General features: G+C 37.8%; 1 protein-coding gene across 2 annotated transcripts; it reads right to left on the bottom strand.

Annotated features, from left to right (window-relative positions):
• Positions 1-337: 337 nt before the first annotated feature.
• Positions 338-3216, bottom strand: LOC104112239 (uncharacterized). Of its 2 annotated transcripts, XM_070186140.1 has the most exons (3): positions 2992-3216; positions 2734-2853; positions 338-697 (listed from the first exon to the last, which is right to left on the bottom strand). In XM_070186140.1, the coding sequence occupies exons 1-2, from the start codon at positions 3137-3139 to the stop codon at positions 2735-2737; spliced, it is 267 nt and encodes an 88-aa protein (XP_070042241.1). In that variant the 5' UTR covers positions 3140-3216; the 3' UTR covers positions 338-697; position 2734. The 2 variants fall into 2 exon arrangements, with proteins under 2 accessions (XP_070042241.1, XP_009620400.1); XM_009622105.4 differs by lacking the exon at positions 338-697 and having other exon boundaries at positions 2492-2853.
• Between the last annotated feature and the right edge of the window lie 9795 nt (positions 3217-13011).

Here is a 13011-nt window from a genome sequence, read left to right as displayed (position 1 = left end):
TGTTAGGGAAATTATTGAAGCATTTCATATTGATCTTTCCAGCAGACCTATTCTGAGTTAGCTATCGCTAGGCTATTATACTAGGTCATATGAACTAGCACGCAAGAGCCTGCTAAAACCATATGATCCTACAATTCACAGCCGTTTTTTGGTATTCATTTTCAGCTCACGGCTGAATCTTGGGGAAAACACAAATAGGGACATTTCAATAAGGGGGCTTCTCTCCCTTTTGGGCTGACAACTCAATTCTAATGTTTGTCCAAAATCAAATTCTAGAACAAAGTGTCCAATTACGTTGGCCCATTTGGCAAACTGAGCCCCCAAAATTCAGACAAGATTTCGTATAAAGTTTCAGGTATCTCCACTGTAACAAAATGGCATCAACATTTTTTGTTTTTCTGGGAAAGTAAATGACACTGACGTACAAAATGTAAGATGGAAAGAAAAAGCTTAAAGTAATTAATTCTCAATGAGAAGGCAGAAATGCTCCAGGAAATTAAAAAATACGCCGAGGTTATGGCTCACAAGTCACAAGCTTTCCTGGTATAATTGTAGGTGAGCACTAGAATACGCCCAATACTTCCAAGTTGATGCACCCGTACAACTTTCAAAATCTATACTCACTACTATTTTCCAAACACTTCAGGTAAGAGATGTCAGTTCTACGAAATCTTTCCTGTTCTGGTTTCAGAAGCTTCTGAAGAACATCAATAGTATTGAGATCCCGCAAAACAATCAATCAAATATCAGCTGTCATGAGTCCAAAATAAAGCTCACCTCTAGGAAAGCTGTAACGTAAGTGTCATGAAAAAGACACAAAGAAGTATCTGATATTGTCTACTAAAAGATTAATCAAGATGGTTCATACAGACTACTGAGGGAGCTAGAAGAAACATAACTGAATCAACTGACTCAAGATCAAATGTTAAAAAACAAGAAAAACTTGAAATTCTTGAGTACTGTAGGTCTGTAGCTAAGGTTGTTTGAATTATCTTTTTTTGCAACTCCACATTTCTTCACAGTTACAATAAAGGAAATACAATACGTGATTATGAAGCCAAGTAGTAAACTGAACTTTTAAGCACTGCCAACTGTTAAATAGTACTCCTCCATCCCAATTTATATGGCACTTCTCCATTTGGAACGTCCCAAAATGTTTCACCTTTCTTCTGAAAAATGATCGTCTTATACAACTTTCACAAGTTTCTGAAAGTCAGATCTATTTAACCAGTCAGCTCAAGTTTTCGCCCGATTTCTCTTTTTTATGAAGAAAAAAAAAGAAGAGAAAATCAGGCGAAAACTTGAGTTGAGTGGTTAACTTTTGCCAAACTAAAATTTCAATTATCACTTGAAACATTTTCGTCATAAAAAAGAGAAATACCTAAGCTCCATGTCCAGTCAAATGGTGTCAAAGAAAATGAAGAAAAGGGAGTGCTAGTCATTTTGGAAGTTATATTCCAGTTCGCCCAAGGCAACAAAGCTGAAAATCACATTTTATATACAACTTCTTTTGGAGAGAACAAATATTATCATCAATTTACAAATCATGCAGATAAGACGTTCAGGAACTGAGAACTTATAAAAGGAAATCTTATTCCACTAATATATTACGCTCAAAAAACAATTTAAATGTAGTAGATACCACACTCTTGTACCCTTGCTAGGGAAAACCATAACATCAATTGCTCTTGTAAGGCAATATAGAAACATTTACAGCACACACTATCTCTCAACAACGGGAAACGAGAGCCAACTTGTACATTTAGAAAATTATAGGAGTACTACACATAAGTGGTATTTTTCGGGGATAATATATCAAATAACCTACTTCTCTTGAAAGAAGCCAATCACTTTTAAGTTAATTAAATAGATATTGCTGCTTCACAATAACATGATTATATGTCCGCCAGCCAGATTCACTGACACACAAATGATCCTTTCAACCAAAGTCCAGGTATGCTATTCGCTAGATATTCCTATCAAGAAAAACTATCAAATAAAAAGTAATTGGTGCATGTTCTTTCAATCAATTTCTAAGTTCTAACTAGTTATTATACTTTCAAAAGAAAAATCCAATTGGAACATCTAAAATAATCTGTTTGGCTAGGTAAATTACTGGACTTAAACTTAACATTTACCCTAAAAAAACTACATGTCCTTGAATTAGAACAACTTGAGCCTGGAAATCTTCTATCTCATATCCCCAAGTAAACTTCTTACTGATCCCTTCTTAATTCGTAGAGCAAAATAAACACTCAATGGAAAAGCTAAATGTAACATTCCTAGCAGCCATATCTTTTTTTTCCCCTCGAATAAAGTGTAGATTCCGTGAGCCTCTTTCATTTGTGACCCTTGGAAGAGCAAATCAAATTAGCATGAGATATACCTCGAGTCGAAAAATATAGTTTGCAACTTGGATTCAATTTTATGTACGAGCTTGTTCAACTAACACAGAGACAGGAAGATCTAGTAAGCGGGATCAAAACAAGTAGGATCAGAAAGGAAATTTAAACTCATATTAAGCGAAATAAACAGAGAAACTTCGAACATTCCACAGTCTGATATGGACTTAATTAGTACAATATGTAGCTACGATTGCCAAAATTTCAAAAATGTGAAAGTCTCCACAACAGTAACATAATTTATTCAACCAGATCAACGTTAATCACTTTGTAACACTCTCAATACATGAAAGTAACAAAAATTATCAAAACTACAAAGCTTTTACAAAACCTTATGAAGAAGCTAGGATCCTCCTTGCTGCAGCGATGCGATCGTTGCGAACTCCTGAATCGGACTCGTCGTGAAACCAGCCCACCGAATTCTGCGCTGCTTGAACAATTTGTGAAAATCCTACACCAAAAAATCAATGTAACAATATATCAAAACTCAATTTTACAATAACTGTCAACGCTTATTTATTTATGCTTAACAAAAAAGCGTCAAACATAACACTTTAATAGAAAATAAAAATAAAAATTGAGACGAGACCTGCGGAGACGGTTTGTTTATTGTGGCGAATGTCGTGAACGGTGGCGGAGATTTTCCAGTAGAGAGGGCGGCCAACGTAGTACAATAATAACAGTACCAAAATCCCTATCACTATTCTGAATGTGATCTTCCCTCTGCTCGTCGCCATTTTCTGATTTTTTTTTGTGTGCGCGCGAGTGAGAGAGAGAGAGAGATAGCTGCTTTTGATATCAAAATTGCAGTCGTGGCGAAGCATAAAGCGTTGACAGAAGACTGAGTAACCACCTGCAGGACGTCGTCGTTTGATTTGCTTTATTTTTTTCCTTTTCTGTTTATTCTAAATCTAGGGAAAATTCATTGCCCCACAGTTAGTTCAATACTTAAAATATTTAAATCTATTAAGAAATGAAAGCAAAATAGAATAACGGAGACAAGATATATAAAAGTTATCTTATTCAAGTGTATTTCTTGTGTGTTCTTCCCTGGGCAAAGAATGTCCTATTTATAGTATACAAGATACACCCAAAACTCACTAGATACATCCTAGGAATTAATAGATACATCTATCCAAGTAGTACATTATATATGATGTATAGATGGATTAAATGAATATCCATATACATCACTTTATTTATAACACTCCTCCTTGGATGTTCTTTTGAAAGATAATGTGTCTCGTTAAAACCTTACTAGGAAATACCTAGTGGGAAAAAGCCTAGTGAAGGAAAAAGAATACACACATCTTGTAATACGCATTGAGTGATGCCTCATTAAAAATCTTACCAGGAAAATCCAATCGGGACAAAACCTTAGTTAAGGGAAAAAGAGTACAACGCGTATTGTACTCCCCCTGATGAAAACTTTATTTGATATCTCGGAGATAATGCATTCCAATCTTATGTCTCAGTTCTCAAATATTGATGTTGGTAATGCCTTAGTGAACAAATCTGCCATATTATCACTTGAACGGATTTGTTGAACATCTATCTCACCATTTTGTTGAAGATCATGTGTGAAAAAGAACTTTGGTGAAATATGCTTTGTTTTGTCTCCTTTGATATATCCTTCTTTTAGTTGAGCTATGCAAGCAACATTATCTTCATACAATATTGTTGGAATCTTCGTCTTTAAAGAAAGACCACACAGTTGTTAAATGTGTTGAGTCACTGATCTCAACCATAAACATTCTCGACTAGCTTCATGAATAACTATTATCTTTGCATGATTGGAATATGTAGCAGCTAAAGTTTGTTTCGTTGAATGCCATGAATACCTCTACAAGTAAATAGATAGCCTGTTTGAGATCGAACTTTATGTGGGTCAGACAAATAATATGTATTTGCATAACCAATTATTTATGAATCAGATTCATAAGAATAAAATAATCCCATATCAATAGTCCCTTGGAGGTATTTAATAATATGCTTAACACCATTCCAACGTCTTGCTGTTGGAAATAAACTAAATCTTGCTAATAAATTTACTACAAAAGTTATATCTGGTCGAGTATTATTTACAAGATACGTTACTGCCCCAATTGCACTAAGATAGGGAGTTTCATCACCAAGGTTGGAATAGATCTTTATTTATATTGAGTGATCTTACAACTATCGGTGTACTCAATGGATGTGCTTTATCTTTCCAAGATCTTTCATTTCAAACTCTTTCTTCAAATAGTCCACCGCTTTTGGAAGTTCCTCAGGAGCTCCAATGATATTTTGATCATCAACATACACATCGATTATAATAAATTCAGATCCAGACCTTTTTATAAAGACACAAGGACAAACTGGATCATTATTATACCCTTCTTTTAGCAAGTACTCACTCAAGTAATTATACCACATTCGCCCTAATTGTTTCAATCCATATAAGGATTTTTGAAGATTTATTGAACAAGTTTCCCATAAACCTTTATAAGCTTCAGGCACTTTAAACCCTTCAGGAATTTTCATATAAATTTCGTTGTCTAATGTGCCATACAAATAGGCTGTGACAACATCCATCAGACGCTTATCAAGTTTTTTATGGACTGCCGGATTTATAATATACTTGAAGGTGATTGCATCTACCACAGGAGAATATGTCTGCATATAATCAATGTCAGGCCTTTGCGAAAATCCTTGTGCCGCAAGTCGTGCTTTATATCTAACGACTTCATTTTTATCATTTCGTTTTTGTCACAACCCAAAATCCAACTAGTCGTGATGACACCTAACCCAACCCGCTAGGTAAGCCAATTATCAACTATCCAATTCCAATAACATTTATTAAAGCAATTTAAGTAAAAAAAAATCTTAATCTTATATATTCCCCAAGAACTGGTAGTACAAATCATGAACTTCTAAGAATAGAGTATACAAAGATGGTAAGAAGTAAATACATCATCTGTTTGAAAAGTATATAAACAGAGTTTTATGAATCTAAGGCTACCATGAACAAGAGGCAGCTACAACCGGAACATAGGTACATCTTCAGATCCAGCTCCCAACGAACACAGCAACATCAACAGCCAACATCTGCACGCAAGGTGCAAAAGTGTAGTATGAGTACAACCGACCTCATGTACTCAATAAGTAACAAACCTAACCTTAGGTTGAAAGTAGTGACGAGATTGTACCAATGTCGGGTCCCAACTTCAATAACCAACAATAGTTCATAACAACATAAAACAAGTAATATGAGAAGTAACTCAACAATCAAATACTCAACAAAAACATGATTTCTGAAAATAGTTCTACCTTTCAAGTACATCAATGAAAACCCAAATCGTTTACCGAAGTTGCCAAAAATCTGAATAAGTTTGAAAACAATAATTTTTCCAAAATTCTTTCAATAATAAATAAGTTGATTCATTTTCTTTCCAGATAACCAGTGTAAAACAAATGCATCACTATGCCCATCTGTCAACATGTGTGAGAAATCATGAATGATGTGATACCGTACAGCATGAGGAAAATACATCTCTATGCCTATATGTCATGTGTGCATGTCAATGCAATGTATCTCAGAGATGAACTCATGTACTCACACTCTCAGAGTACTCAATCTCACTTTCTCACACATTTCACTCATCATGCCCAATCACTCGGTACTGTATATGTCCAATCTGGTCCGGGGAATATCTATCTCGGAATATACACGTCAACTGATCATTAGTCACTCAATACCGAGTAGGGCCAATCCAGCCCGTGGAGAAGATCCATCTCCAGGTATATAATGCTTCGGACAAGATCCATGTCCAGGGAAGATCCATCCCTCAATAATATCAATCGCGCTCACTGGGGGTGTGCAGACTCCGGAGGGGCTCCTACAACCCAAGCGCTATAATCTGCACGGATAACTCACGTGCTTTACAGATAACTCACGTGCCATAATATCAATATTTGGATCCGCACGGACAACTCACGTGCTATAGTATCAATATCCTCACAAATAGGCCCCCGGCCTCACTCAGTCATCAATCTCTCTAGTCTCACTCACGGGCTCATAATGTCATGAAACTAGCCTGACAACAATGATATAATGTATCAATAAATAACAATTGAGATTGAGATATGATATGAATGCATGAATATGACTGAGTATGAAATATCAATATAATCAGTGAAATGATAGTAAGAAATGATCACTATGGGTCCTAGCAGTATCGTCATAAATCCTAAACATGATATCTAGCATGATTGACAGCTCAATTACTTTATCACATGGCAAAAATACGGACATCAACAAAGTAGGACCATTATACAGTGCCATGGAAATAACAGAGTCCCAATTCACATGGTGCATGCCCACACGCCCACACGCCCTTCACCTAACATGTGCGTCACCTCAATACCAAACACATAACATGTATAATCAGGGTTCATACCCTCAGCTCCAAGATTAGAAGAGTTACTTATCTCAAACAAGACGAATCCAATGCCGAGCAAGCTAAACAATGCTCCAGAAATTCCATTCTACGCGTATCAACTCCTGAATGGCTCGAACCTAGCCACAATAAATTTGATTCAGTCCACACAATTTATAGGGATTAATTCTATACCAAAATTCTAATATTTTTCACAATATCTGAAATTACACTCCAAAAATCGCTCGTGGGGCCCACATCTCGGAATCCGACGAAACTTACTAAATCCGATAACCCATCCAATTACAAGTTCAACCATACTAATTTCACTCAATTCCTTCTCCAAATCGATGTTCAAAACTCGAAAATTCATATTATGAACTTTAGGCCAACACCCCCAATTTCCTCTTTAAATTCATCAACCAATTGCTAAAATGAAGATAGATTCATAAAATATAATCATAAGGGAGTTAAGAACACTTACCCCAAGTCGTGTGGAAAAGTTCCTCTCCAAAATCTCCCAAACCGAGCTCCAAAATCCGAAAATGGTGAAAAATCATGAACCCTCGAACTTAAAGGGTTCTATCCAGCCCTTTCGCAGATGCGGACAAAAGGTCTCACCTGCGACCCTCGCTTCTGCGGAAACAACTCGCTTCTGCGAGAATAGCTTGGCCAACCTAGATCGCTTCTGCAATGCATAGGACCGCATCTGTGGTTGCGCTTTTGTGCAAAAATCGCCGCACCTGCGAAGACCCCAGGCCATCCTCAGTCCCACATCTGCGCCAACCCCTCCGCACCTGCAGCATCGCACCTGTGGCCAAGACCCTCGCAGGTGCGATCACATCAGAGGCAGCAGTTCCAGCATTTTCTTTAAGTTCGAATTTGATCCGTTAACCATCCGAAACTCACCCGAGGCCCCCAGAACCTCTACCAAATAAACCAACAAGTCCTAAAACATACCACAGACCTACTCGAGGCCTCAAATCACATCAAATAAAATCAAAACGATGAATTACACCTCAAATCAAAAATCTATGAACTTTGAACTTTCAAATTCTATATCTTGTGCCGAAACACATCAAATCAATCCGAAATGACTTCAAATTTTGCACACAAGTCACATTTCACATTACAGACCTATTTCAAATTTCCAAAATCGGATTTCGACCCCGATATCAAAAAGTCAACCCCCCAGTCAAATATCCCAAAAATTCAACTTTCGCCATTTCAAGTCTAATTCCACTACGTACCTCCAAATAATTTTTCGGACACGCTCCTAAGTCCAAAATTACCATACAGAGCTATTGCAATCATCAGAATTCAAACCCGAGGTCGTTTACACATAAGTCAATATCCGGTCGACTTTTCCAACTTAAGTTTTCCATTATGAGACTAGGTGTCTCAATTCATTTCGAAATCCTTCCGGTCTCGAACTAACTAATCTGATAGGTCATAATACAGCTATAAAGCACAAATAGAGCAGTAAATGGGGGAATGGGGCCGTAATACTCAAAACGATCGATTGAGTCGTTAAATTTTCCCCCACTTAAATATATGTTCGTCCTCGAACGTGACAAGAGTTGTTCCCAAGTCATCAAATTACTATTCCATCTTACCACGTATGTACCCGGGGGTGAACCCACGTCACCCTATTCTATATAGGCCTGACATCACAACACAACAAAAATCATTAACTTAATCTTGGCCGAAAAACTTTGGAATTCAATTCCTAACATTTAGAATTTCTTTTCAAGACACGAATCTTATATCTACACACTGAATGAGTCCGAACAAGCTGTATCAAACCATAACCATGACCCCGGACATATTCACATAATATACTACACATCTCGCATGCTCGCAGCACCATTCCTGATCACAGTAACTACTCCAACTAACCCGGTACTAGTATTAAACCCCATATCAAGCCAAACTTCATTCCAAAACCTTCCTACACTGTTGATAATAAAAGAAACACGTAGAAATCCTATGACCCCTTATCAGATCAACAAGTCATGGAGCTCTCTCGCCCCAACCAGAACCATAATCACTTTCTAAGCCGACTTTCAATATTATCCTCCCGAATATACCGTAATCAAACCTGATAGTACCTATTCTAGGTCCAATGACCTTATATTATTAAACACAACTATCCCACACACATGCCACACCAATATAACTTAGAGCCACAAATCGTACCACCCGTGTACCAATATGCAACAATTCCAAATGTACTCACCTCGCTCGAATTTCGCTATAAGGCCCCCAATAGGACCGCACTATGTGTGCATATAACCAATGTATCACAACTCCTCGTAGCATAGAAGAGTAACTCACAGATCATTCAGAACACGAATAAGTCCAACGCCAACCGAATGACATATCCCTCAACAATAGCAGTATGGAGCCAACCAATCCGACTCGGTGTAGAATACACATCCTAATTGGGCCTACCACTGGACCCCCAAATCCACTATGGTTACCCACAACTAGATAAATAACCCTCCGAAAATCCATAATGACTGAGTCATAATACATACTATCATCAGGCTAGCTCCGGCCATGACTTCACAGTCCGCAACTATGAAACAATCTGCTCCTGTAAACTCTCAATCTCCAAATCCATAGAACACACGAATCACCATTTCTGATTCCATCTCCACAACCAGAATATCTAACACATCTCTCATACACGATCTTCCCACGAGGAATACTTCACCCATTCCTTCGTGCCACATAGCAATAATTTGAATATCAGCAGTCTAACAACCAGGACATTGTCGCAATACTTATGAAATATCCATGATTCAAAACATAGTGCGCCTTCTGAAACGTACACTCTACTCACGTAATACCAATTAGTTATAGTATTCATCTAAATATCAAAAACCGTCCATGCCCTCTAAGAATTTATGACCTCCCTTTCAAAACTAAACCGGGACCTGGCACACGCAAACCTTAATCCCACACAACACACCACATCTATCATGCCTTCATATGAAAAATACGGGAACCCCATAATCATTCGGAGTCACAAGTAAAATATATATCTGATCAGCCAGAAGCCTTCCATTTGATCCCATCAGGTAGAAAATCACAATACTCAACATGCTCCTCAGGCCGGTAGGAAAATACCCATCTCAAACCATGGTAGAAATCCTCGAGAATGACTTGGAATCCATTTGCACATAATCAAGCCATCAGATTTAAATCTCTCTAACTCAACCAAGCCACGCAGGTCGCCAAACCCAAGAGTATTGCCACAAAGCACCTGTAGAAAATCCCCCACATCATAAGCACCCAAAGAACCGATCATATCCATTACCATACTGATCCAACCTACTACCAAGCTGTCCTATTTCTCCGAGTCCCTTCCAAATTTGTCTTCAGATTGATACTTCTCCTTGCTAAAATGCCACGATCTTTAACCACAACTCACCCCACAAACCTTAGCATAGAACCACGACGCCCTACGGTCCATAAGCAATTGTATTCTTCCTAAGCACCTTCATAAATACCACAACTGTAACACTCACTCTGAAAATACCTTATGTGAATTTAAAATTGTTCTTATTACCTTCCTTATACAAAATATAGAATACATAGTCATACGGAATTTTCGCAAGTCCAGGCACCATCAAATGCAAGTCTCAGATTTTTATCCATACACAAGTTTGGAGCAATTCTCAATTGCTATATATAAACGTCGAACCTATTGGAACTTTCTCGAGAGTCTCCACCTTTGTTCGAATCCAAATTACACCGCCCGAATAGGCCAAAAGACACGTGCCCCATTAGTATAATAACGCTCAAAGAAGTAACTCTACTTTAATACCACCTATCAAATTCATACTCCGTGCGCACTACATCATTCACAAATAACATCTCACCCATCCCACAACTTTCATATACTCATAAAGCGCAATATAACCCGTATCCAGAAATTTTCTTATTCGAGTCATTCTCGATCTCCACCTCTGTAAGTCATAACTAACCCACAAGTATGCCTCAACCCAAAACTAAACCTTTACATATAACTATGAAATTGAATTGTGACTAGCAGGCTCCCTCACTTGGCTCAAATCCATAGATTTAAACACTCGATATCTCACAATACCCATACTCTATTACTGCCTTAATACCGCAATCAGTTCAACGAAAATTCTTCTCAAGCTCATACCACGCCAACCATGAAAATACCTCAATCGTCCGCTAAGTTTGCATCCATTCCCTTAACACTCAAGTTAACTTTCTCAACAAGATTCAAATTTGAGTCTCAACACATATGCCCTGCTGGCAGAAAAGAAACTCTCTATTCACATCATAAGGAATACACCTACGTAGATTACTCCGCAAGAGATAACCCACCTGCTTAGTCTCAAATTGACATCTTGTTATACCCTTTCGCAACCATGATTACTATGAAATTACTTAATCTTTCTGAGTCCAAACTCATTAACTAGACACAAGAATTTAATTTTCCCCAAAATTTAATAACGTGAAAGATCTTTCAAAACATTCACACTTGAGACTGTACGTCACATCAAAACAAAAATCAAGCACCCAATGGCCTTCTTTTACACTTCAAGGAAACACTTCTCATCATATTTAAATCGTCTTAACACATCCTGCAGTTACATCATACTCATCACAAAGCCATTCCACCGCTCATCGAGCCACAAATTTCCACTTGTAGGGACGTTACCAAACATATGAGTCAAAATGTACAAGTTAAAACTGAAGCTACCGAGCTTAAGCTACGGTCCAACCATGGCCTCAAGTCCTCCAGACTGGCACATCACCAAAACACAGAATACACATCTCAAACTTCGTTCATAGAATCAAAAGGCGGCGATGCACAGCTGATACTGAGCGCTCATGTGTACATACGAGTGCGTGGAAGGAATTCAAAGAGTTATGTCTCAAGCTGAATCAATTTCGCACGATAAGGGGGAAAGATGGGAAGTATATATCTTAAATGCCCTGTAGCCTCTCGAAGATAGGTATGGACATCATCAAACTGATCCGCAAGACTGTACTAGACACTTGCTCATGACTTGCAGAACCTATGAACCTAGAGCTCTGATACCACCTTGTCACAACCCAAAATCCAACTAGTCGTGATGGCACCTAACCCAACCCGCTAGGTAAGCCAATTATAAACTATCCAATTCTAATAACAATTATTAAAGCAATTTAAGTAAAGAAAAATCTTAATCTTATATATTCCCCAAGAGCTGGTAGTACAAATCATGAGCTTCTAAGAATAGAGTATACAAAGTTGGTATGAAGTAAATACATCATCTATTTGAAAAGTACATAAACAGAGTTTTATGAATCTAAGGCTACCATGAACAAGAGACAGCTACAACCGGAACACAGGTACATCTTCAGATCTAGCTCCCAACGAACACAGCAACATCAACAGCCAACATCTGCACATAAGGTGCAGAAGATTAGTATGAGTACAACCGGCCCCATGTACTCAATAAGTAACAAACCTAACCTTAGGTTAAAAGTAGTGACGAGCTTGTACCAAGGTCGGGTTCCAACTTCAATAACCAACAATAGTTCATAACAACATAAAACAAGTAATACGAGAAGTAACTCAACAATCAAATACTCAACAAAAACATGATTTCTGAAAATAGTTCTGCCTTTCAAGTACATCAATGAAAACCCAAATCGTTTACCGGAGTTGCCAAAAATATAAATAAGTTTGAAAACAATAATTTTCCCAAAGTCCTTTCAATAATAAATAAGTTATTTTATTTTCTTTCCAGATAACCAGTGTAAATCTAATGCATCACTATGCCCATCTGTTAACATGTATGAGAAATCATGAATGATGTGATACCGTACAACATGAGGAAAATACGTCTCTATGCCTATATGTCATGTGTGCATGTCAATGCAATGTATCTCAGAGATGAACTCATGTACTCACACTCTCAGAGTACTCAAACCCACTTTCTCACACATTCCACTCATCATGCCCAATCACTCGGTACTGTATATGTCCAATCCGGCCCGGGGAAGATCTATCCCGAAATATACACGTCAACTGATCATTAGTCACTCAATACCGAGTAGGGCCAATCCAGCGTGTGGAGAAGATGCATCTCCAGGTATATAATGCTTCGGACAAGATCCATGTCCAGGGAAGATCCATCCCTCAATAATATCAATCG

Source organism: Nicotiana tomentosiformis, chromosome 9 (assembly GCF_000390325.3).
Source record: "Nicotiana tomentosiformis chromosome 9, ASM39032v3, whole genome shotgun sequence".
Lineage (NCBI taxonomy): Eukaryota > Viridiplantae > Streptophyta > Magnoliopsida > Solanales > Solanaceae > Nicotiana > Nicotiana tomentosiformis.
Note: the sequence above shows the minus strand (reverse complement) of the source record. Positions and strands in the feature narration are given on the sequence as shown.

Excerpts from the sequence above, each read along its gene's own strand:
- LOC104112239 (XM_070186140.1), bottom strand. The coding sequence starts at position 3,139 with ATGGCGACGAGCAGAGGGAAGATCACATTCAGAATAGTGATAGGGATT. Across the intron at positions 2,854-2,991 it reads TAAACAAACCGTCTCCGCAG|GATTTTCACAAATTGTTCAA; the intron begins GTCTCGTCTCAA and ends TTTTTGGTGTAG.